The sequence below is a fragment of the Leguminivora glycinivorella genome, chromosome 8 (genome assembly GCF_023078275.1).
Source record: "Leguminivora glycinivorella isolate SPB_JAAS2020 chromosome 8, LegGlyc_1.1, whole genome shotgun sequence".
Classification (NCBI taxonomy): domain Eukaryota; kingdom Metazoa; phylum Arthropoda; class Insecta; order Lepidoptera; family Tortricidae; genus Leguminivora; species Leguminivora glycinivorella.
The window spans coordinates 27,017,571-27,044,487 of NC_062978.1; the positions used below are offsets into that span (position 1 = coordinate 27,017,571).

The 26,917-nt window shown below is 36.4% G+C and overlaps 3 protein-coding genes across 3 annotated transcripts; 1 reads left to right on the top strand and 2 right to left on the bottom strand.

Moving 5' to 3' along the window:
• Positions 1 to 5,431: 5,431 nt before the first annotated feature.
• LOC125229150 lies at positions 5,432 to 7,528 on the bottom strand. The gene is made up of 3 exons (XM_048133930.1): positions 7,075 to 7,528; positions 5,858 to 6,402; positions 5,432 to 5,467 (listed from the first exon to the last, which is right to left on the bottom strand). Exons 1-3 carry the CDS (start codon positions 7,076 to 7,078, stop codon positions 5,432 to 5,434), a joined length of 585 nt encoding a protein of 194 aa, XP_047989887.1. The 5' UTR covers positions 7,079 to 7,528.
• Positions 7,529 to 10,919: 3,391 nt separating this feature from the next.
• On the top strand, positions 10,920 to 14,244 carry LOC125229151 (zinc metalloproteinase nas-14-like; the record flags this gene model as incomplete). Its single annotated transcript, XM_048133931.1, has 5 exons — positions 10,920 to 11,106; positions 11,573 to 11,682; positions 12,578 to 12,788; positions 13,195 to 13,331; positions 14,016 to 14,244. Coding segments are annotated over 5 exons (741 nt in total), but the record flags the coding sequence as incomplete, so codon positions are not given.
• Positions 14,245 to 23,570: 9,326 nt separating this feature from the next.
• On the bottom strand, positions 23,571 to 25,667 carry LOC125229152. The gene is made up of 3 exons (XM_048133933.1): positions 25,214 to 25,667; positions 23,997 to 24,541; positions 23,571 to 23,606 (listed from the first exon to the last, which is right to left on the bottom strand). Exons 1-3 carry the CDS (start codon positions 25,215 to 25,217, stop codon positions 23,571 to 23,573), a joined length of 585 nt encoding a protein of 194 aa, XP_047989890.1. The 5' UTR covers positions 25,218 to 25,667.
• Between the last annotated feature and the right edge of the window lie 1,250 nt (positions 25,668 to 26,917).

The following is a 26,917-nucleotide window of genomic DNA, read 5'->3' on the forward strand; positions in this document are numbered from 1 at the left end:
GACAGCAAGGTTGACGTCGAACATAATATTAGTAGCATTAATATCATGCATAACTATACTGCTGTTATTATCTATATTCATATACAGACAGAATCCGACGGCGTGTTGGATCTAAACATTATGACTTAGAAGATGATATTAAACTAGACTCATTCAACTTATACTGCAGTTCTAATACACGTGACACAAATAATGTTTCTGGTAACTTTGGAACTGACGTGCCAATCAGCATACTAAAAAGGATATCAAGGCCACAGTATCTAGACTCGCTAGAACCCTTTGAATGATGATTTTTATTTATACTTGTAGTTAAAGTACATTTTTGAGTTTGAAAACATATTAAGACACAAACATAAGCCTGCTGCAAAGAATCTACGTCAAGATTTGTCTGCTCATTAATTCCTTGAATTATAAAAAGTACGTTCGGCATGCTTCAAGGAAAGGGTCGCTAAGAAGTAGACTGGACCACCTGGTCATATGCAAGATCTTTTGGGGCAACACGTAATATATTTTTCCCCTCACTAGCTCAGAAACACGTGTTTTGTCCTTTAATAGCAGCGGGTAAAAACGCATTTTATCCACTAGTGGGTAATGTAATTTGACCTTGAATAAAGTCAAATTAACTGCTTTAAAATTGATAAAAGTAGGTGAATCTAGTAATAAAGATGATTTACCACCTGTGGAACTACTGGAAGCAGTGATAAACGCATTTTTTGCGTTGTAGTTTCCTCGCTATTAGTGAGGGGAAAAGTTTTGTGTTACACTCGGGTGCAAATGTATTTTAGTTCTCGTGTGTTAAAAAACTTGCAAGTTCAGGATTTTATTCTCGAACCACCCGCATCGCTCGTGGTTCAACTATAGAATCCTTTCACTTGCTCGTTTTTCTATTCCACACTCGGCGTTAAAATACAACTTTGCCCCCTTGTATAACAAATAACTAATGTAGGTACTTAAAATGGTGGCCAGGTGAATTGTGTTATTGATCACAGATCTAATGATACTAATTTATTATTAAGCTAATCTCATCATTTTCCATTTTACTGCGGTCCATAACTGCATTGTAACTAAAAGTAAATTTTAAATATGTATTTTTAAACCTCTTTGAAGTTTCTTAAATAAAATGATTTAGTATATTTCTGATAATAACAGCTTCTACTTCGATAGCTTCAAAAAGCGTATCCGTCACCTAAATAATACTATTAATTATTTGAGCTGTTTAGTCATAAGTAAAGACTTAAGTATCGGTTTAATTAAAAGTTTTTCTTTTTATGAATTCAATAATTTGTTAAGTTTTAATTGGACTCTCGAAGCAAGCATTTTTATGTTTTATTTAGACATCATTTCAAAGTTTTCTTTTGTTAAATATTATGAATTACCAAAAAGCTTTGAAAATAATATTCTATGATAACATTAATCAATGAATGCATCTTTCAATGGGGGGGGGGGTTAGATGACTTTATTGAAAAACAAACAAAAGAAAACAACTATCAATAAACTTAGAAATAAGAATATTCGAAATTATAATAAGACTGAAATTGTATTAATCTTAATTTAATTGCTGTTAAATAATTTTATTGATGAACGTGTAATATTTACAATATTATTAATAAAATGCCTATGTCTATGTCTATGTCTTAACGGCCTCTGATTAAAAATCATAAAAATATAATGATATTTCGTACGTAAGCACAGAAAAACTTCTTGCTACGAACTGACTCGTAACCACAACTGTAAACTTACTGAACAAGTGTGACAAAAAAGTGGTTAGTGTGCAAATATTAAATTTGCGACCGTTTTCACAACCACGAACTTTCAACAAACCCAGCGAAAATCTGAACAAGTTTCACGATACGGACGTCGACATGATTATATATATTTCGTCGCTGGGTAGACCGTCAGGCTGGCCAACCTAAGTTGGCAACTATTTGATACCACAGTCTTTGTAACTGTTAAGTACTAAACAGCATCTCATTTTCATAGACATTTTGCATTTAAAATCATAATCAAAGTGATTTCATTAAAATGATTTGTAAATGTCGACTCAGATATCAGGCAACCGCAGTCTTGGAGCAATTAATTTAAACGTTTATGAGACTAACTGTGCTAACGCCGTTTGATACTTGTAATAAAACGGGACGGGACGTTTACCCAATTATAATTTTGCCTGCGATATGGACTAATATGGGTCAATGGATGTTGGATGTAGGTCAAGAAGATATTCCCTAATGCATTGGACAGATCAGATCAAAGCCCTTACCAATACACCACTTAACACACGTGTCATAAAATAATCTTGCAGAACCAACTGGCGTAGGGAAACTGCAAAAAAATTACTAAATCTTACATGAATAAAGCCAAATATCAAAATTCACAACTAGAGAAACTATGCTGAGGACATCGAAAAAACTTTGGAGTTGTTATGTAAGTATTATTTAATTTGACTTAGAGCACACAAAGTTAAAAATCATTATGAAAAGGATTCAAAATGTCCTCTTACTTTATACGACAACCACAATATTCGTCATGTCTTGGTCCGTTCTACGTACATTTAAAATTAGAGACAAAGTTTCGTAGTACAAATTCAAAGTGTGTTGCATAAAATACTAAATGACCTAAAACAGCGCACCACTTTGATAAAATTTTAAGTCACAATACATTTAAAATTTTAAAATTATATTAATAAATATAAAGTGCTTTTTACATAATTCCATTATGCAACAGCTGCCGGCGTGGCTGAATGGCAATCGTCGACGGCAGACGCCAACAGAAATGCAGTCTAGCTCTGTCGCGCCAATACGCAAGAGCGATAGAGATAGATAGCTATGAAATAGATATTATCGTGAGCGTTACTTTGTGCGACTACGTGCCCTGGAGCGCGCATCGTGAAACTTGTTCAGATTTTCGCTGGGTTTGTTGAAAGTTCGTGGTTGTGAAAACGGTCGCAAATTTAATATTTGCACACTAACCACTTTTTTGTCACACTTGTTCAGTAAGTTTACAGTTGTGGTTACGAGTCAGTTCGTAGCAAGAAGTTTTTCTGTGCTTACGTACGAAATATCATTATATTTTTATGATTTTTAATCAGAGGCCGTTAAGACATAGACATAGACATAGGCATTTTATTAATAATATTGTAAATATTACACGTTCATCAATAAAATTATTTAACAGCAATTAAATTAAGATTAATACAATTTCAGTCTAATTATAATTTCGAATATTCTTATTTCTAAGTTTATTTATAGTTGTTTTTTTTTGTTTGTTTTTCAATAAATTAATCTAACCCCCCCCCCCCCCCCCCCCATTGAAAGATGCATTCATTGATTAATGTTATCATAGAATATTATTTTCAAAGCTTTTTGGTAATTCATAATATTTAACAAAAGAAAACTTTGAAATGATGTCTAAATAAAACATAAAAATGCTTGCTTCGAGAGTCCAATTAAAACTTAACAAATTATTGAATTCATAAAAAGAAAAACTTTTAATTAAACCGATACTTAAGTCTTTACTTATGACTAAACAGCTCAAATAATTAATAGTATTATTTAGGTGACGGATACACTTTTTGAAGCTATCGAAGTAGAAGCTGTTATTATCAGAAATATACTAAATCATTTTATTTAAGAAACTTCAAAGAGGTTTAAAAATACATATTTAAAATTTACTTTTAGTTACAATGCAATTATGGACCGCAGTAAAATGGAAAATGATGAGATTAGCTTAATAATAAATTAGTATCATTAGATCTGTGATCAATAACACAATTCACCTGGCCACCATTTTAAGTACCTACATTAGTTATTTGTTATACAAGGGGCAAAGTTGTATTTTAACGCCGAGTGTGGAATAGAAAAACGAGCAAGTGAAAGGATTCTATAGTTGAACCACGAGCGATGCGGGTGGTTCGAGAATAAAATCCTGAACTTGCAAGTTTTTTAACACACGAGAACTAAAATACATTTGCACCCGAGTGTAACACAAAACTTTTCCCCTCACTAATAGCGAGGAAACTACAACGCAAAAAATGCGTTTATCACTGCTTCCAGTAGTTCCACAGGTGGTAAATCATCTTTATTACTAGATTCACCTACTTTTATCAATTTTAAAGCAGTTAATTTGACTTTATTCAAGGTCAAATTACATTACCCACTAGTGGATAAAATGCGTTTTTACCCGCTGCTATTAAAGGACAAAACACGTGTTTCTGAGCTAGTGAGGGGAAAAATATATTACGTGTTGCCCCAAAAGATCTTGCATATGACCAGGTGGTCCAGTCTACTTCTTAGCGACCCTTTCCTTGAAGCATGCCGAACGTACTTTTTATAATTCAAGGAATTAATGAGCAGACAAATCTTGACGTAGATTCTTTGCAGCAGGCTTATGTTTGTGTCTTAATATGTTTTCAAACTCAAAAATGTACTTTAACTACAAGTATAAATAAAAATCATCATTCAAAGGGTTCTAGCGAGTCTAGATACTGTGGCCTTGATATCCTTTTTAGTATGCTGATTGGCACGTCAGTTCCAAAGTTACCAGAAACATTATTTGTGTCACGTGTATTAGAACTGCAGTATAAGTTGAATGAGTCTAGTTTAATATCATCTTCTAAGTCATAATGTTTAGATCCAACACGCCGTCGGATTCTGTCTGTATATGAATATAGATAATAACAGCAGTATAGTTATGCATGATATTAATGCTACTAATATTATGTTCGACGTCAACCTTGCTGTCAGTTGTTTTATAGATATCGTTAAATTTGTCGCCGTATTATTTGTTGTGTTTAAATTTGCAGATAGAGTTGTAGCTTTTTCGTTAGTTATCGTTGTTATTGAGTCTAGAGTTGGATTTGATGGATTTATTGTCTCTATTGAACTAAAATCATCCGCTGTAGATCCTTTCACACTTTCAGTGGTTTCAAAATTTGTAGCTCCGAAATTTGGAGATTTTGACATTTTGGTTGTCCTCAAGTCAATCACTTTAGATGATTTTGAAGTCCCAATTGTGATGATGTCAGTATTTTTGACATTACATCGTATAATTAACATGCAACAAAGCATGCAAGATACAAAGTGAACATTAAATACCTATATACTTGTTTAACCCTGAGATCAGCATATACTATCGAAACGTCATAAGTACATACATCAGATTGATATTAATATGAGAGTGTTGCCATACATGCGAGGCCGCCCCGGATGTACGAAAGAAACGCCCCTGGCATTACACAAGGCCTAAAGAAAGACTCACCACTATAACCCACATTTCAGTGGTTTCAAAATTTGTAGCTCCGAAATTTGGAGATTTTGACATTTTGGTTGTCCTCAAGTCAATCACTTTAGATGATTTTGAAGTCCCAATTGTGATGATGTCAGTAGGAGACATGCTTGTAGATCCTTCAATACTATAAGTGGTAGTTGGAGTACTCTTAGTATTGTAAGCAGTAACACTTGGCGAACTGGTACTGGAATTTGGGATAGTATGTGTCATGTTTGAATCATTAGAAAGAGTTGTCACATCCGTAACGTTTTTGATAGCCATTTTCGAGGTATTGGAAGTTTCTGTCGTGCTATAAATCTGTACTTAAAATCCATGTATTAGCAGTTGAGTATCTAAATTTACTTTCAACCGTGCTAGCGGCTAAAGTAGTAGTTGATTCATTATTCTTTGTCAAATTGGAATTTAATGCGGAAGTTAAACCCGTAACATCTGTAGAACCAGTTACATAGTGTGTTTGTAGGTCTTCAGTACTGATATCTGGAGTAGGTATTCTATTAGTTTTTATGGTACTAGGATCTGTAGTCATTTTTGGCGAAGTTTTAATACCAATTATGCCGTCTGTAGTTGGTATTACCTCCTCAATCTCTGTGGTAGAAATGTATCCTGTAGCCAAAGTTGATCCTATTCCAGTATCTGTAGTGTATTCTATAGATGGAGATATTTTTGTATCCGCAGTAGAAGTAGAATATAGGTCGCAGTACGCAGCATTGGAACAAGTCAAATTGGAGGCAAACTCTTCTGTAGTTCTCATTGTACTGAGATTTAACGTTACAGTAGAAGCTTCTGTATTTTCTCTAGTTAAATTTATATTGTTTTTGGATAAAGGGCTAGGAATTGTAGTTTCACTGCTATTCTCAGTGGTGCTTGTTAGCAATGTAGGCGTGTCTGTAGTTGCAGAATCATTCGTAGTATTGTCTGTCATTGTTTTAATAAAGTCCATCGTAGTATTTATAGTACTGGCATCCATCAAAGGTACTGGCAACTCAGTAACTGTTATTAGTCCAGGTTCTCGTGTTGTTTTTGGTGAGATCGTCGATGTGTCCGGAAATCCATTCGTTAGTGAGTTGGTTACAAACATCCACAAAATGATGATCTGTCTATGGAGCATTTTTAACGTGTCTGAAAATATGTACTTATTTTACGACAGATAGTAAATATACACTTTTTGGTTTAGGGGTTGCAAATGCATTCGCATTGTTTTATTAACGCGTAATTTTAATCTGTAACCCAGAAGCAAACATTTTGATTGCAAGTAAACATAAGCTCTCGCTTACACCCAATAAGGGGTGTAGTCAGGGCAAATTAAACTTCTCAGGTTTCAGTGACATTCTTAGTAACCAGTCTTTAGTAAACAAGGGGTTGAACAAAAACGGTGATGTTGCGTTGACACGAATGCTAGACAGACCATCGCCCACAACACAATTGAACCCACTGTGCACTTTCTACTCAATAGTACTTAAGTTGCTATATCTTCATTATTTGGGCTTAATTTGCACAAACCAAAAATAATACAAAACAGAAATACTAGCGATGTAGGAAACAAATCAAATTATTATTATTTTTTTAAGTAGTAACACTACTATATAAAAATTATAAACTGAAATAGATACCTAAAGAAAAAGCGATCAAGCCCATTGGTGGCGAAGCCGGGAATCGAACCCGGGTCTCCAGCTAACGCGGCTGACGTGATAAACCGCTACACCACCTCGACCGCCGCTTTAGTGTACCTATGGTATCTTTGTCAGTTTATAAGAAATACTAGTGTTAATGATTAACTTCAAAAATACTTACACATAAATTATTTACAGTGTTGGTTCGATGATTATAACACAGAACTCCTTTACCGAATGGGGTTTTACACAAACTGTCACTGTGAAGTTATTATCGAAGTGTATTTTACAATATTCTCTCGAATTAATAATGAATATGAACTAACGTCAGATATATTTACCACAATGATTCAATTTAAGGAAATACAACATGCATTATATCCGCTTAAGGAAAATCGTCATTGTAATCCCAAATCATTTATCACCAGAGATGTTTGTATTCAATTTAAATTTTTCATCATTGATATTTTTATTTCTTGCACTAAGACCAGCCATCTATGTCAAATTACATAAACTTTTCAATGTTTTTTTCTACACTTCGGAGTGGTGCCATCTGTCCTACCCTTCCAGTGTGACACACAAAGAGATTGGATAAATACCTATAGGTGTAGTCACATTACCATCAGATCTCTCGACATGGGATTTAGAATATCAGTTCTAACTATTTGACCCATATGACTAACTGTTACGTTTTAAAATTGCTAAATACCTATCGTTATAGTCAACCGAACGTCTATCAACCCAAAGGAGAGACGACATATTTTTTTCTTGATGATTCCGTGGTAGGTATATTTTTCTCTCATTTTATACGGTATCATATTATCTTTGGTATAACCCTAATACGTATTTATGGATAAGTTTCTATTATTGGGTTGGTAAGAAAGTAATGAGCGATCGATTGAATTCTACATAAAATTTTTGAGAGACTTCTAGAATCTTCTATGGTCGAAAGTATATAAAGGGTGAGTCGCACAGTTTCTCGTCAGTCATTCACTAGCTGTCGCTGAGCTAATATAAGGAAGAAAATGGACGAATTAAAAGTGCATGTAAGGCATTGCTTACTATATGAATTTCAGTCTGCCCATTCAGCCGCCGAAGCAGTGCGTAATATATGTCAGCGTGTTGCTCCTGAAGTTGTGTCTGAGGCCACGGCGAAACGATGGTTCCAGCGGTTTCGTAGTGGCGACTTTTCATTATCAGATCAACCTAAGTCTGGTCGACTGGTGAAGATTGATGTAGCCAAATTAAAAACCTTAATTGAAGGAGAACCGAGGCTAACGAGTCGTACTCTTGCTACCGAGTTAGGCTGCTCTCATGTCACCATAGAAACACATTTACACGAGTTGGGAAAAAACTACAAATTTAATACAGTGTTTGGATACCGCACGAACTTGATAGAGATCAACTAAACCGCCGTGCCGATATCTGCATACAACTTCTGTCTTTTTGCCGCACATTCAACTGGTTGGACCATCTTATCACTGGAGATGAAAAATGGGTCTTATATATAAATCACACACGCAAACGTCAGTGGCTAGCTCCAAACGAAAAAGGAATAGAGGCACCAAAAACAGAGCCTCACCCGAAAAAAGTTATGCTCTCCGTTTGGTGGGATATTCATGGTATTATTCACTGGGAACTCCTACCAAGTGGAATGACTGTTACCGCATCAGTATACTGTAATCAGCTTGAAAATTTAAACCAAAAAATCTGTCAGAATCGTCCACAGCATGCTAAAGTTTTTTCTTACACGACAATGCTCGCCCACACATTGCATAAGTGACTCGGCTAAAGCTATTGGAGCTAGGTTGGAAAGTGATACCTCATCCACCGTACTCTCCAGACTTGGCACCTACGGATTACGCATTGTTCAGATCGCTAAGCAATGCCTTGAATGAAAAAAGTTCGATGATCAAGCCCATCTACGACAGTACATAGCTGAGTTTTTTGAATCTAAACCTAAGAACTTCTTCGCCGATGCTATTCATTCTTTACCAGAACGATGGAGACAAGTAGTAGATAACGAAGGCCGTTATATTTTTGATAAATGATTAAAATAATAAATTAAATAAAAATTACAATATTGGTTATGATTCGCTCATTACTTTCTTACCAACCCAATACTTTAAAACATGTTATCGATAAATGACCCTGATTTATATGATCAGTCATGATAACCTAAACTTGATACAGACCATATTTAATGCGTAGTTAGAATATTTGATAAGATATTAATCCTAATAATCATTACAATGGGGAAGGCCAGTGAACCAATTGTACAGAAGGGTCAACGTAATGATAAAATGAAAAAGAAATATTTATTTTTCAAGTAGGCATATTACAATACGCTTATGTACGTCAAATAAAGCTACGCCGGCTCTAACCCTACGCCTCAGCCTCGAGAAGATTTCAGTCCCCCCTCAGTTGGGAGGGGGGTATCCACTATGGGACCGGCAAGAAACTCGGCGGGCCACTTTTCGTAATATTTTGACATTACATCGTATAATTAACATGCAACAAAGCATGCAAGATACAAAGTGAACATTAAATACCTATATACTTGTTTAACCCTGAGATCAGCATATACTATCGAAACGTCATAAGTACATACATCAGATTGATATTAATATGAGAGTGTTGCCATACATGCGAGGCCGCCCCGGATGTACCTACGAAAGAAACGCCCCTGGCATTACACAAGGCCTAAAGAAAGACTCACCACTATAACCCACCATGCACCATGACTAACTGTATGGATACAGCGATTGGACGCTCACTATGGAGGCTGCGTATAATTCGAGCGACAAAAACAGTTTAATCGAATGGAATCAGTGTCAATAGCGCCTTAAGTATTAGTATAACAAAATAGTAAAACGAAGCATTTTTGTGAACATAAGTAATTTGGTATTTTCAAAAGCATCCCATTTATAAATGCGGGTTCTGAACGAATCTAAAGTAAAGCAAAGAGACGATAAGCGTTGCGAGCGAGTATAAGCAAGTATAGACTGTTTTCAAGTATGCTATTAAAGTACTTGCTCCTTACGTAAGTACGTGAAACTTCTCCTCTACATACTACATAGTCAAAGTCTAATATTCGGGTAAGCGATCGTTCGCAAACTAGTGTCCTATCGTCGCAAAGGTTACTCTATGACTGCATATATGTATTTACGAAAAACCCGGAAGAAGTGTCAAACGTTAATTAATTAGTAAATTTATCTTAAGATACACAGGGTTTGATAATGATAAGTAAAGATTATATATAGTCCATGAAACAAAATAAGCTGTATATAGACGAAATGATGCGATTATATGCTGTCGTTTGCTGCTTAGGGGTAGCCTTGGCCTCCCCCCCTTTAGCTAGGTCTAGGGAGGAAATCCAGGCTTTTAGGAGTTTCTTGGAAAATACCCAGAAGGGTAAGTGTTAATGTCATTTGTGCCAATATAGTGATGACACAGTATGGTCAAACAACAGTGTGATGTTTTTAAAATTCTGATGTGAAAATAAAGTCACGATGCGCTTCCCAATATATAAATAAATTACAAATATATAATAAAATTGTAATAGATAAATTCATTAGACGGGTACATTGTAATAGATAGCTTTAAGAGTATTGTGTGCCCTTACAGGGCGTCGTGTACCTAAAGAACATCACTAACTCGCAAGTAACTCCAAGGGTGGCCAGCTCATTTGAAACCTCTTATATTTCTTTAGGAGTTTTCAAAAAGGGCTAATCTACACACAAATAACCACATTTATATCTATTATGCCAAAGCGTCCGCGAGATACTTCTCGCATACCTAGGTACTCCTAATATTTATATTCCGGACATATCAATTATAAGTCCTCTTTTTCCTGCTTCCCTTAATCCTAGTTCTCTCTGGGGACAGACCTTGTACGGTGGCTCAAACCACTAATAACAACAGCATCAGCAGTTGGCAGGTCTTCTTCAACTGTCCAAAATGTAATTACTATGTATTAATTCACAGAGAATGCTGGTCTATCCCGCAAGACCTCCCCATTAACGGGGTCTCCCCCTATTAGACAACCCGGAGTTGTACAGCGGCAAGTTCGAAGGCGACATCGTGCTAGACGACTGGCAGATCGAGGCTATGGTGCAAGAGTATGCCATGGGCCGTAACGCGTACACCTGGCCTGATACCAAGTGGCCGGACAACACTGTGATTTGGGAATTCGGTGAGGGACCAACTTTTGGTGAGTATTCTGTGTTATGATTCTTCCAACAACACATCACAAGTCTGTAAGACTAGCATGGGGACTGTAGCCCTTAGCCATCTTATCCCCAGCAGCATTATGTACCCAGCAGTAGAATATATATAATTATGGGCTCAATTATGAATCACATAAGTTCATGTATTTAATATCAAGATAAGCCTATTACCTACTTTATATAGTTTATCTTTTAGTATTACGCTAATCCGTAAATATTTGTGTATGATTCAGCCAAATTATTGGTCAATGTCATAATCGAATGGAGTTCGGGAACAGACAATTTGTCACATGGTATTTGATTGCCCTCCAACCAGATAAAGTAAGTCTAACCGTTGGGCGCTGGAAGTATTTATCCGTTACCTACAGGTCTCTCTCCAAGATGGCTTCTACTATATCTATATGCTTGGGGTGAATTTTCCGATTCAAATACTAAACTTGGCTTTTCCAGACCCCCAGCAGGTAGCGGACATCGAAGAGGCTATCGCAGACATTGAGCGTCACACTTGCGTCAAGTTCCGCTACCGTGAGCCGAACGACACCGCTTACGTCCGTGTGACTGTAAGTGTTCAGCCACATAGCTTGAATGACAGCGTATGGTCGAGGTAGACGGGCCAACTATACTAATACGTCGACGAATTCATTTACTCGAGCCAATTACGAGTAGTCTCTTTGCAAAAGGCAAGATGAAGAAGTCGAAGATCGTGTCGATAACGCCTGTAACTATTCTACCTGTCCTAACCTATAGAGAAGCAGAAGTCTAAACTGAAGGTTCGCCACCGCGCTCTGGAGCGCAGCATTCTAGGTGTTAGAAGGACCGATCGCGTTGTAACACCACGCTGCGCTCCAAGACTCTCATTGCTGATGTTGGCAAAAAAACCGCTAGGCTTAAATGGGACTAGGCCGGCCACGTCTATAGAATGTACCTATCCTAACTAACATAGCCAACAAGTTGATGCCGATGATAAAGCGTGGGCAGGCCTAGGCATAGGCAAAGATGGCGGGACGACCATGACGCCTTCCTGGACACTAGCCGAAGGAAACCGAGAATCGGGAGTCATGGATAACCAAGGGGTCTTTGCCCAGCAGTGGGACACTTTCAATAGGATAAGTAAAAAAAAAGTAAAGTTTAGTAATAAGCTACTAAGCAACCTTTGGTCTGTATAGGTGCGCCTCAGTTTGACGCAAGTTCTCCACCGCTGCTTTCTGGGCAATCGACTGTTTAAGGGAACCGTTAAGACTAGAAAAACAATAATTTTTACAGTCAAGCCAAGATATGATAGCGCCGATTTTGATAGGCGTCTGAGCAAGGGTTAAGTAAACGTCATAATTTCGTCGAAGTAAATGTTTAAAATAATAATTTCCCCAGCGAGGCTGTAAATATTGTCGCCAACATAGTGTGGATTTATTCTAAAACGTTCTATTTTGTGTTTACCGAAATTTCTTGTCTCCCCAGGGTATCGCCGGCGGTTGTTGGGCCGATATCGGCTACTGGGAGGCCAGAGGCGCCCACTCCTACAACGTGGCCCGCAACACCTCTGGAGTCGGCTGCTTCCGCCACGCCTCCATCGTGCACGAGTGGATGCACATCCTCGGATTCTACCATATGCAAGCGACCCATGACAGAGATGACTACATCAGAATCGCCTTTGAGAACATCCAACCTGGTAAGTTCCATTATCTCTTGTCTCATTTAATACTGCTGTCTCATTCCTACCATGAGGACCTGACCTGAAATTACCTAATGCGGATGCGCGGTCATGAACGGCAAAGAGAGCAAAACCTGAGTGAGTTTATTGTATGGGAAAAGTTTTACCTATATCACTAAGAGAAGGTAAAGCAACAGCGAGTACCACAATCATCGATCTAAAATACCTGGGTAGTTTAGATGACCACACTTCAAGTGTAACTGCATTACTACTGCGTCAAAAAAATGCACCGCTGTTACTAGTAATATGACGAGGACTTTTGAACTCGGCATGACACAGAACGGGTTTTAGATTTTTCGGTTCATAATTCTTGAAATGTTATTTGTGTTCAGTGTACGAGTATTACTTACAAGCACTATTTCAGGCATGGAGGAGAACTTCATGAAAGAAAGTCCCGTCAACGTGACCAACTACGGATTGCCCTATGACTACGTGAGCTGCCTGCAATACCCTGCCAGAGCGTTCTCCGTCAACGGTCTTCCTACCATTGTAGCTCTCCAGGTAAAAACTCGATTTTGTAATTTTGATAGGATAGTTATTACCTACTACTTATTTTTCTTCTTCCTACCCTTATCCCACGTTATATGGGATCGGTACAACTCGTTTTCCTCTTTCATGCCTTTCTATCTTTCGTCATCTTAGCACTCCCCTCTTTCTGATATCCTCTTTCACAAGATCCATCCTTCTTTGTTTGGGTTTACCCCCCTCTCGCTACATCCCTAGTTATTACCTGATTTTAGTTAGGCATATTCTTCAAATTACCGGAGTCAACGAAGGAATATGATTCGAACCAAGAGAATAACAGGATTTAAAGAAGAAGTTGATTTGAATAAAATGACACTTTTCTGCTTTTAACAGCAAATCGAGCAATAACAGTTTTGAATTATTAATTTCACGGTTAGTTTCACTATACCGATATACGAGTATTTCCCGATATTTTTTTAATACCACTTCGGTGGCAAACAACCATACGGTCTGCCTGATGGAAAGCTTTCACCGTAACCTATGGACGCCTGCAACTCAAGGGTTATCAGTTGCACGTTGCAGACCCATTAAAACTTGCAATTTCTATTGCGATGCCAATGACGTGCATCATGATCACGGAAACTGAGTTACCCGCAACTGAGACTCATAATCCAGCAAGTTTATTGGTCATTGAAGTAATGTACTTTTATTGTTTTGTAGGACTTCGAGGGTGTGATGGGTCAACGTGAGTACATCACCGACATGGACTGGAAACGCATCAACCGCCACTACAACTGCCCCGGCGCATGGGACTAAACATAATCTTATTTATACTTTCTATGTCATTAACGTAGGATGAAAGAGATATGACTTGTCTCTTAATATCGCGGGTATAACGTCTACATCTATATTCCGGATTCTAATAAAGTTTTGTTAAACTTAAAAACAATTGAATTGTTTTTTTTTCTCCTTGATTCCTTTTCATTTCACGTATACCTATTTACGTATACCCAAGTTGCATCTGTGGGTTGCAAACTCGTAATGTATCCAGTTTAAGCACCAATTCCTGAACTCGGTTGACAAAACTTCTAAAATTGGAACACAGACTTCTACACTATTTTTGTTACAATTTGTATTTTAAATCCCTTTAGCAGTTGGTATCTCGATCAGGCCCCGTAGCCGAATGGAATTTCTATGACGCGAAACGAAAACGAAACGCCGCGAAAGGTAGTCTGGCTCTATCGCACCAAAACGAAAGAGCGATAGAGATTCGTTTCGTGAGCGTTTCGTAAGCGTATGTGCATTCAGCTACGAACGCAGGTTATGGGAATGAATAAAAGCAGAAACAGAGTAGAAAGTAAGCAAAGCTCGTCACTATCAGGTGATAACTTTACGAAAACGATGTCACCACACGTATTCCATTTTTCCAAATGCTCACCGTTGAAGACTTATATATATATAAACACTCACTCACGTCTCTATTCTCAAACGGGGTTGGCAGAGCACAGGAATCTGTAAGTTTCAGTGCAACTCAAGACAATAAAAGGGTTGAAAGAAAACAAATATGTTACATAGACAGGTTGCCAGCCAGACTTTTTGACACCCACTAGGAAAGGGGTGGTGAAATTTTTAACCCTCGCTCCTAACATTAAGCAAGCTTCCGTTATTCATGACACTTTATTGACGGTGATCGAAGGCGCAGAATCAAATAATAGGCGAGACGACTAAACAAACTAATTAGTCCGTCGGTTAGATTATCAAAAAATTTTAGACGCGTATTTTTTCTTTTTTCTCGTTAACGAAAAATGACGACGATACAGTGCGTTGAACTTTCGCGTGACGTCACGCATAGGTACAATTTATACTTAGAAGTGACGTCACATTACAAGTCCCCACTCGAACTCTGATGCTTATCTTTGTATTTTTTCATTAATTAGTGTTGTAGAACTAATATAACGGAAGTTATTTGTAAAAAATAGTAAAAAGAGATGTTGTTGCTACGAGTGTTTTATTTGAAGTGACGGCTATACAAAAATATATCAAAAAATGGAACAATAGAACTAGAACTTATAAAAACGATATTTGTCAGCACAAAAGAGGTTACAAACTACAACAGCCGCCCTTAATCGACGTTGTGCTAGACAAACACAAAACAAGAACTTAAGTTTCTAATCCTAAGTTAAGTATACACCTTTTATGTACTATAGGCCCTAGTGGCTTAGTAAGTACATCGGCAGGCATATCACTACTTTTGATATATTCTAATTTCACAACATTATTAGAGACCTTCTCCCTAATGAAATGAAACCTGCAGTCGATGTGCTTTGACCTGTTGTGGTGTACAGGATTTCGAACGAGATTGATGGCACTCTGACTGTCAGAAGCTAAGTTAACTATATGCAATTTACCTGTTATTTCCTGGATAAATCGACGTAAATAGCATGCTTCCTTCGTGGCAGACGCTAAAGCCATATATTCACTTTCGGCTGATGATAAGGCAACCGTAGGCTGCTTCTCCGACTGCCAGGATACAGTGCATCCACTCAACCAGTAGCGGCTTGCCCTAAAGTGCGCTTGTGCGGTGCACTCCCAAAAATAATCACAATTAAACTATAGTAATACATCAATTATGGTACCTCAAATTAATGTATTATACTATATAAAAACTATCGCAAAAAAGTCCAATCAAACAATTACTTATATTTCTTAAAAGTTCATTATACAGTCTATATTAATCCGCCAATTCCCTTCCTATACAATTTCATACGCACCGCGCTCAACGGAGCGCTTTGAATTGCGCTCCTATGGAGAAATATTCAGTACATTCTCTAATACGAAATTCAGTAAGAGCGAAAGAGAAGTTTAGTCATAGCTCCGCGCGTGAGACAGAAGATTATGTATGAAATATTAGGTAAATCTGGAGCGCCGCTCCTAGGGACGTTTGACCACAGAGCTATATCAAGATAGAAAGAAAAAGTATCATATTTAGTACCGTGAACGGCAGTCTGCTCGACGATTGGATGTCAAAATTAGTTTTCCATTGCGGTTTTAATTTGACGAGCTCGATTTGGCGTGCGTTCAAAACAAACGACCTATAAACATGAAATAAATGCTAGAATAATGTGTATGTAATGATTGTAATGAAAATAAATTGATTTGTTCTTAGAGTACGAGCGATGTAAAAATAAGCCATGAATTCAAACTCGAGTCAATTCACATTTGTGGTATCAAGTATTTATCTATTTATTCAACAGATTAAAAAGTATGCAACACAAATTAAATTACAAATACATTCATGCAAAAATCTTAAACTAACTTATATTATAAATATTCTAAACTACATTAATAATTAACTAGGATAATCCAATCATAATAAGAACAGCAGCTAAGAAAGCGAGAGCTTATGTTTACTTGCAATCAAAATGTTTGCTTCTGGGTTACAGATTAAAATTACGCGTTAATAAAACAATGCGAATGCATTTGCAACCCCTAATCCAAAAAGTGTATATTTACTATCTGTCGTAAAATAAGTACATATTTTCAGACACGTTAAAAATGCTCCATAGACAGATCATCATTTTGTGGATGTTTGTAACCAACTCACTAACGAATGGATTTCCGGACACATCGACGATCTCACCAAAAACAACACGAGAACCTGGACTAATAACAGTTACTGAGTTGCCAGTACCTTTGATGGATGCCAGTACTATAAATACTACGATGGACTTTATTAAAACAATGACAGACAATACTACGAATGATTCTGCAACTACAGACACGCCTACATTGCTAACAAGCACCACTGAGAATAGCAGTGAAACTACAATTCCTAGCCCTTTATCCAAAAACAATATAAATTTAACTAGAGAAAATACAGAAGCTTCTACTGTAACGTTAAATCTCAGTACAATGAGAACTACAGAAGAGTTTGCCTCCAATTTGACTTGTTCCAATGCTGCGTACTGCGACCTATATTCTACTTCTACTGCGGATACAAAAATATCTCCATCTATAGAATACACTACAGATACTGGAATAGGATCAACTTTGGCTACAGGATACATTTCTACCACAGAGATTGAGGAGGTAATACCAACTACAGACGGCATAATTGGTATTAAAACTTCGCCAAAAATGACTACAGATCCTAGTACCATAAAAACTAATAGAATACCTACTCCAGATATCAGTACTGAAGACCTACAAACACACTATGTAACTGGTTCTACAGATGTTACGGGTTTAACTTCCGCATTAAATTCCAATTTGACAAAGAATAATGAATCAACTACTACTTTAGCCGCTAGCACGGTTGAAAGTAAATTTAGATACTCAACTGCTAATACATGGATTTTAAGTACAGATTTATAGCACGACAGAAACTTCCAATACCTCGAAAATGGCTATCAAAAACGTTACGGATGTGACAACTCTTTCTAATGATTCAAACATGACACATACTATCCCAAATTCCAGTACCAGTTCGCCAAGTGTTACTGCTTACAATACTAAGAGTACTCCAACTACCACTTATAGTATTGAAGGATCTACAAGCATGTCTCCTACTGACATCATCACAATTGGGACTTCAAAATCATCTAAAGTGATTGACTTGAGGACAACCAAAATGTCAAAATCTCCAAATTTCGGAGCTACAAATTTTGAAACCACTGAAAGTGTGAAAGGATCTACAGCGGATGATTTTAGTTCAATAGAGACAATAAATCCATCAAATCCAACTCTAGACTCAATAACAACGATAACTAACGAAAAAGCTACAACTCTATCTGCAAATTTAAACACAACAAATAATACGGCGACAAATTTAACGATATCTATAAAACAACTGACAGCAAGGTTGACGTCGAACATAATATTAGTAGCATTAATATCATGCATAACTATACTGCTGTTATTATCTATATTCATATACAGACAGAATCCGACGGCGTGTTGGATCTAAACATTATGACTTAGAAGATGATATTAAACTAGACTCATTCAACTTATACTGCAGTTCTAATACACGTGACACAAATAATGTTTCTGGTAACTTTGGAACTGACGTGCCAATCAGCATACTAAAAAGGATATCAAGGCCACAGTATCTAGACTCGCTAGAACCCTTTGAATGATGATTTTTATTTATACTTGTAGTTAAAGTACATTTTTGAGTTTGAAAACATATTAAGACACAAACATAAGCCTGCTGCAAAGAATCTACGTCAAGATTTGTCTGCTCATTAATTCCTTGAATTATAAAAAGTACGTTCGGCATGCTTCAAGGAAAGGGTCGCTAAGAAGTAGACTGGACCACCTGGTCATATGCAAGATCTTTTGGGGCAACACGTAATATATTTTTCCCCTCACTAGCTCAGAAACACGTGTTTTGTCCTTTAATAGCAGCGGGTAAAAACGCATTTTATCCACTAGTGGGTAATGTAATTTGACCTTGAATAAAGTCAAATTAACTGCTTTAAAATTGATAAAAGTAGGTGAATCTAGTAATAAAGATGATTTACCACCTGTGGAACTACTGGAAGCAGTGATAAACGCATTTTTTGCGTTGTAGTTTCCTCGCTATTAGTGAGGGGAAAAGTTTTGTGTTACACTCGGGTGCAAATGTATTTTAGTTCTCGTGTGTTAAAAAACTTGCAAGTTCAGGATTTTATTCTCGAACCACCCGCATCGCTCGTGGTTCAACTATAGAATCCTTTCACTTGCTCGTTTTTCTATTCCACACTCGGCGTTAAAATACAACTTTGCCCCTTGTATAACAAATAACTAATGTAGGTACTTAAAATGGTGGCCAGGTGAATTGTGTTATTGATCACAGATCTAATGATACTAATTTATTATTAAGCTAATCTCATCATTTTCCATTTTACTGCGGTCCATAACTGCATTGTAACTAAAAGTAAATTTTAAATATGTATTTTTAAACCTCTTTGAAGTTTCTTAAATAAAATGATTTAGTATATTTCTGATAATAACAGCTTCTACTTCGATAGCTTCAAAAAGCGTATCCGTCACCTAAATAATACTATTAATTATTTGAGCTGTTTAGTCATAAGTAAAGACTTAAGTATCGGTTTAATTAAAAGTTTTTCTTTTTATGAATTCAATAATTTGTTAAGTTTTAATTGGACTCTCGAAGCAAGCATTTTTATGTTTTATTTAGACATCATTTCAAAGTTTTCTTTTGTTAAATATTATGAATTACCAAAAAGCTTTGAAAATAATATTCTATGATAACATTAATCAATGAATGCATCTTTCAATGGGGGGGGGTTAGATGACTTTATTGAAAAACAAACAAAAGAAAACAACTATCAATAAACTTAGAAATAAGAATATTCGAAATTATAATAAGACTGAAATTGTATTAATCTTAATTTAATTGCTGTTAAATAATTTTATTGATGAACGTGTAATATTTACAATATTATTAATAAAATGCCTATGTCTATGTCTATGTCTTAACGGCCTCTGATTAAAAATCATAAAAATATAATGATATTTCGTACGTAAGCACAGAAAAACTTCTTGCTACGAACTGACTCGTAACCACAACTGTAAACTTACTGAACAAGTGTGACAAAAAAGTGGTTAGTGTGCAAATATTAAATTTGCGACCGTTTTCACAACCACGAACTTTCAACAAACCCAGCGAAAATCTGAACAAGTTTCACGATACGGACGTCGACATGATTATATATATTTCGTCGCTGGGTAGACCGTCAGGCTGGCCAACCTAAGTTGGCAACTATTTGATACCACAGTCTTTGTAACTGTTAAGTACTAAACAGCATCTCATTTTCATAGACATTTTGCATTTAAAATCATAATCAAAGTGATTTCATTAAAATGATTTGTAAATGTCGACTCAGATATCAGGCAACCGCAGTCTTGGAGCAATTAATTTAAACGTTTATGAGACTAACTGTGCTAACGCCGTTTGATACTTGTAATAAAACGGGACGGGACGTTTACCCAATTATAATTTTGCCTGCGATATGGACTAATATGGGTCAATGGATGTTGGATGTAGGTCAAGAAGATATTCCCTAATGCATTGGACAGATCAGATCAAAGCCCTTACCAATACACCACTTAACACACGTGTCATAAAATAATCTTGCAGAACCAACTGGCGTAGGGAAACTGCAAAAAAATTACTAAATCTTACATGAATAAAGCCAAATATCAAAATTCACAACTAGAGAAACTATGCTGAGGACATCGAAAAAACTTTGGAGTTGTTATGTAAGTATTATTTAATTTGACTTAGAGCACACAAAGTTAAAAATCATTATGAAAAGGATTCAAAATGTCCTCTTACTTTATACGACAACCACAATATTCGTCATGTCTTGGTCCGTTCTACGTACATTTAAAATTAGAGACAAAGTTTCGTAGTACAAATTCAAAGTGTGTTGCATAAAATACTAAATGACCTAAAACAGCGCACCACTTTGATAAAATTTTAAGTCACAATACATTTAAAATTTTAAAATTATATTAATAAATATAAAGTGCTTTTTACATAATTCCATTATGCAACAGCTGCCGGCGTGGCTGAATGGCAATCGTCGACGGCAGACGCCAACAGAAATGCAGTCTAGCTCTGTCGCGCCAATACGCAAGAGCGATAGAGATAGATAGCTATGAAATAGATATTATCGTGAGCGTTACTTTGTGCGACTACGTGCCCTGGAGCGCGCATCGTGAAACTTGTTCAGATTTTCGCTGGGTTTGTTGAAAGTTCGTGGTTGTGAAAACGGTCGCAAATTTAATATTTGCACACTAACCACTTTTTTGTCACACTTGTTCAGTAAGTTTACAGTTGTGGTTACGAGTCAGTTCGTAGCAAGAAGTTTTTCTGTGCTTACGTACGAAATATCATTATATTTTTATGATTTTTAATCAGAGGCCGTTAAGACATAGACATAGACATAGGCATTTTATTAATAATATTGTAAATATTACACGTTCATCAATAAAATTATTTAACAGCAATTAAATTAAGATTAATACAATTTCAGTCTAATTATAATTTCGAATATTCTTATTTCTAAGTTTATTTATAGTTGTTTTTTTTTGTTTGTTTTTCAATAAAGTCATCTAACCCCCCCCCCCCCCCCATTGAAAGATGCATTCATTGATTAATGTTATCATAGAATATTATTTTCAAAGCTTTTTGGTAATTCATAATATTTAACAAAAGAAAACTTTGAAATGATGTCTAAATAAAACATAAAAATGCTTGCTTCGAGAGTCCAATTAAAACTTAACAAATTATTGAATTCATAAAAAGAAAAACTTTTAATTAAACCGATACTTAAGTCTTTACTTATGACTAAACAGCTCAAATAATTAATAGTATTATTTAGGTGACGGATACACTTTTTGAAGCTATCGAAGTAGAAGCTGTTATTATCAGAAATATACTAAATCATTTTATTTAAGAAACTTCAAAGAGGTTTAAAAATACATATTTAAAATTTACTTTTAGTTACAATGCAATTATGGACCGCAGTAAAATGGAAAATGATGAGATTAGCTTAATAATAAATTAGTATCATTAGATCTGTGATCAATAACACAATTCACCTGGCCACCATTTTAAGTACCTACATTAGTTATTTGTTATACAAGGGGGCAAAGTTGTATTTTAACGCCGAGTGTGGAATAGAAAAACGAGCAAGTGAAAGGATTCTATAGTTGAACCACGAGCGATGCGGGTGGTTCGAGAATAAAATCCTGAACTTGCAAGTTTTTTAACACACGAGAACTAAAATACATTTGCACCCGAGTGTAACACAAAACTTTTCCCCTCACTAATAGCGAGGAAACTACAACGCAAAAAATGCGTTTATCACTGCTTCCAGTAGTTCCACAGGTGGTAAATCATCTTTATTACTAGATTCACCTACTTTTATCAATTTTAAAGCAGTTAATTTGACTTTATTCAAGGTCAAATTACATTACCCACTAGTGGATAAAATGCGTTTTTACCCGCTGCTATTAAAGGACAAAACACGTGTTTCTGAGCTAGTGAGGGGAAAAATATATTACGTGTTGCCCCAAAAGATCTTGCATATGACCAGGTGGTCCAGTCTACTTCTTAGCGACCCTTTCCTTGAAGCATGCCGAACGTACTTTTTATAATTCAAGGAATTAATGAGCAGACAAATCTTGACGTAGATTCTTTGCAGCAGGCTTATGTTTGTGTCTTAATATGTTTTCAAACTCAAAAATGTACTTTAACTACAAGTATAAATAAAAATCATCATTCAAAGGGTTCTAGCGAGTCTAGATACTGTGGCCTTGATATCCTTTTTAGTATGCTGATTGGCACGTCAGTTCCAAAGTTACCAGAAACATTATTTGTGTCACGTGTATTAGAACTGCAGTATAAGTTGAATGAGTCTAGTTTAATATCATCTTCTAAGTCATAATGTTTAGATCCAACACGCCGTCGGATTCTGTCTGTATATGAATATAGATAATAACAGCAGTATAGTTATGCATGATATTAATGCTACTAATATTATGTTCGACGTCAACCTTGCTGTCAGTTGTTTTATAGATATCGTTAAATTTGTCGCCGTATTATTTGTTGTGTTTAAATTTGCAGATAGAGTTGTAGCTTTTTCGTTAGTTATCGTTGTTATTGAGTCAGAGTTGGATTTGATGGATTTATTGTCTCTATTGAACTAAAATCATCCGCTGTAGATCCTTTCACACTTTCAGTGGTTTCAAAATTTGTAGCTCCGAAATTTGGAGATTTTGACATTTTGGTTGTCCTCAAGTCAATCACTTTAGATGATTTTGAAGTCCCAATTGTGATGATGTCAGTATTTTTGACATTACATCGTATAATTAACATGCAACAAAGCATGCAAGATACAAAGTGAACATTAAATACCTATATACTTGTTTAACCCTGAGATCAGCATATACTATCGAAACGTCATAAGTACATACATCAGATTGATATTAATATGAGAGTGTTGCCATACATGCGAGGCCGCCCCGGATGTACGAAAGAAACGCCCCTGGCATTACACAAGGCCTAAAGAAAGACTCACCACTATAACCCACATTTCAGTGGTTTCAAAATTTGTAGCTCCGAAATTTGGAGATTTTGACATTTTGGTTGTCCTCAAGTCAATCACTTTAGATGATTTTGAAGTCCCAATTGTGATGATGTCAGTAGGAGACATGCTTGTAGATCCTTCAATACTATAAGTGGTAGTTGGAGTACTCTTAGTATTGTAAGCAGTAACACTTGGCGAACTGGTACTGGAATTTGGGATAGTATGTGTCATGTTTGAATCATTAGAAAGAGTTGTCACATCCGTAACGTTTTTGATAGCCATTTTCGAGGTATTGGAAGTTTCTGTCGTGCTATAAATCTGTACTTAAAATCCATGTATTAGCAGTTGAGTATCTAAATTTACTTTCAACCGTGCTAGCGGCTAAAGTAGTAGTTGATTCATTATTCTTTGTCAAATTGGAATTTAATGCGGAAGTTAAACCCGTAACATCTGTAGAACCAGTTACATAGTGTGTTTGTAGGTCTTCAGTACTGATATCTGGAGTAGGTATTCTATTAGTTTTTATGGTACTAGGATCTGTAGTCATTTTTGGCGAAGTTTTAATACCAATTATGCCGTCTGTAGTTGGTATTACCTCCTCAATCTCTGTGGTAGAAATGTATCCTGTAGCCAAAGTTGATCCTATTCCAGTATCTGTAGTGTATTCTATAGATGGAGATATTTTTGTATCCGCAGTAGAAGTAGAATATAGGTCGCAGTACGCAGCATTGGAACAAGTCAAATTGGAGGCAAACTCTTCTGTAGTTCTCATTGTACTGAGATTTAACGTTACAGTAGAAGCTTCTGTATTTTCTCTAGTTAAATTTATATTGTTTTTGGATAAAGGGCTAGGAATTGTAGTTTCACTGCTATTCTCAGTGGTGCTTGTTAGCAATGTAGGCGTGTCTGTAGTTGCAGAATCATTCGTAGTATTGTCTGTCATTGTTTTAATAAAGTCCATCGTAGTATTTATAGTACTGGCATCCATCAAAGGTACTGGCAACTCAGTAACTGTTATTAGTCCAGGTTCTCGTGTTGTTTTTGGTGAGATCGTCGATGTGTCCGGAAATCCATTCGTTAGTGAGTTGGTTACAAACATCCACAAAATGATGATCTGTCTATGGAGCATTTTTAACGTGTCTGAAAATATGTACTTATTTTACGACAGATAGTAAATATACACTTTTTGGTTTAGGGGTTGCAAATGCATTCGCATTGTTTTATTAACGCGTAATTTTAATCTGTAACCCAGAAGCAAACATTTTGATTGCAAGTAAACATAAGCTCTCGCTTACACCCAATAAGGGGTGTAGTCAGGGCAAATTAAACTTCTCAGGTTTCAGTGACATTCTTAGTAACCAGTCTTTAGTAAACAAGGGGTTGAACAAAAACGGTGATGTTGCGTTGACACGAATGCTAGACAGACCATCGCCCACAACACAATTGAACCCACTGTGCACTTTCTACTCAATAGTACTTAAGTTGCTATATCTTCATTATTTGGGCTTAATTTGCACAAACCAAAAATAATACAAAACAGAAATACTAGCGATGTAGGAAACAAATCAAATTATTATTATTTTTTTAAGTAGTAACACTACTATATAAAAATTATAAACTGAAATAGATACCTAAAGAAAAAGCGATCAAGCCCATTGGTGGCGAAGCCGGGAATCGAACCCGGGTCTCCAGCTAACGCGGCTGACGTGATAAACCGCTACACCACCTCGACCGCCGCTTTAGTGTACCTATGGTATCTTTGTCAGTTTATAAGAAATACTAGTGTTAATGATTAACTTCAAAAATACTTACACATAAATTATTTACAGTGTTGGTTCGATGATTATAACACAGAACTCCTTTACCGAATGGGGTTTTACACAAACTGTCACTGTGAAGTTATTATCGAAGTGTATTTTACAATATTCTCTCGAATTAATAATGAATATGAACTAACGTCAGATATATTTACCACAATGATTCAATTTAAGGAAATACAACATGCATTATATCCGCTTAAGGAAAATCGTCATTGTAATCCCAAATCATTTATCACCAGAGATGTTTGTATTCAATTTAAATTTTTCATCATTGATATTTTTATTTCTTGCACTAAGACCAGCCATCTATGTCAAATTACATAAACTTTTCAATGTTTTTTTCTACACTTCGGAGTGGTGCCATCTGTCCTACCCTTCCAGTGTGACACACAAAGAGATTGGATAAATACCTATAGGTGTAGTCACATTACCATCAGATCTCTCGACATGGGATTTAGAATATCAGTTCTAACTATTTGACCCATATGACTAACTGTTACGTTTTAAAATTGCTAAATACCTATCGTTATAGTCAACCGAACGTCTATCAACCCAAAGGAGAGACGACATATTTTTTTCTTGATGATTCCGTGGTAGGTATATTTTTCTCTCATTTTATACGGTATCATATTATCTTTGGTATAACCCTAATACGTATTTATGGATAAGTTTCTATTATTGGGTTGGTAAGAAAGTAATGAGCGATCGATTGAATTCTACATAAAATTTTTGAGAGACTTCTAGAATCTTCTATGGTCGAAAGTATATAAAGGGTGAGTCGCACAGTTTCTCGTCAGTCATTCACTAGCTGTCGCTGAGCTAATATAAGGAAGAAAATGGACGAATTAAAAGTGCATGTAAGGCATTGCTTACTATATGAATTTCAGTCTGCCCATTCAGCCGCCGAAGCAGTGCGTAATATATGTCAGCGTGTTGCTCCTGAAGTTGTGTCTGAGGCCACGGCGAAACGATGGTTCCAGCGGTTTCGTAGTGGCGACTTTTCATTATCAGATCAACCTAAGTCTGGTCGACTGGTGAAGATTGATGTAGCCAAATTAAAAACCTTAATTGAAGGAGAACCGAGGCTAACGAGTCGTACTCTTGCTACCGAGTTAGGCTGCTCTCATGTCACCATAGAAACACATTTACACGAGTTGGGAAAAAACTACAAATTTAATACAGTGTTTGGATACCGCACGAACTTGATAGAGATCAACTAAACCGCCGTGCCGATATCTGCATACAACTTCTGTCTTTTTGCCGCACATTCAACTGGTTGGACCATCTTATCACTGGAGATGAAAAATGGGTCTTATATATAAATCACACACGCAAACGTCAGTGGCTAGCTCCAAACGAAAAAGGAATAGAGGCACCAAAAACAGAGCCTCACCCGAAAAAAGTTATGCTCTCCGTTTGGTGGGATATTCATGGTATTATTCACTGGGAACTCCTACCAAGTGGAATGACTGTTACCGCATCAGTATACTGTAATCAGCTTGAAAATTTAAACCAAAAAATCTGTCAGAATCGTCCACAGCATGCTAAAGTTTTTTCTTACACGACAATGCTCGCCCACACATTGCATAAGTGACTCGGCTAAAGCTATTGGAGCTAGGTTGGAAAGTGATACCTCATCCACCGTACTCTCCAGACTTGGCACCTACGGATTACGCATTGTTCAGATCGCTAAGCA

Coding starts and splice junctions, on each gene's coding strand:
- LOC125229150 (XM_048133930.1), bottom strand. Junction 5,468..5,857: donor CTACCACAGAGATTGAGGAG/GTAATACCAACT, acceptor CCCAAATTCCAG/TACCAGTTCGCCAAGTGTTA.
- LOC125229152 (XM_048133933.1), bottom strand. Junction 23,607..23,996: donor CTACCACAGAGATTGAGGAG/GTAATACCAACT, acceptor CCCAAATTCCAG/TACCAGTTCGCCAAGTGTTA.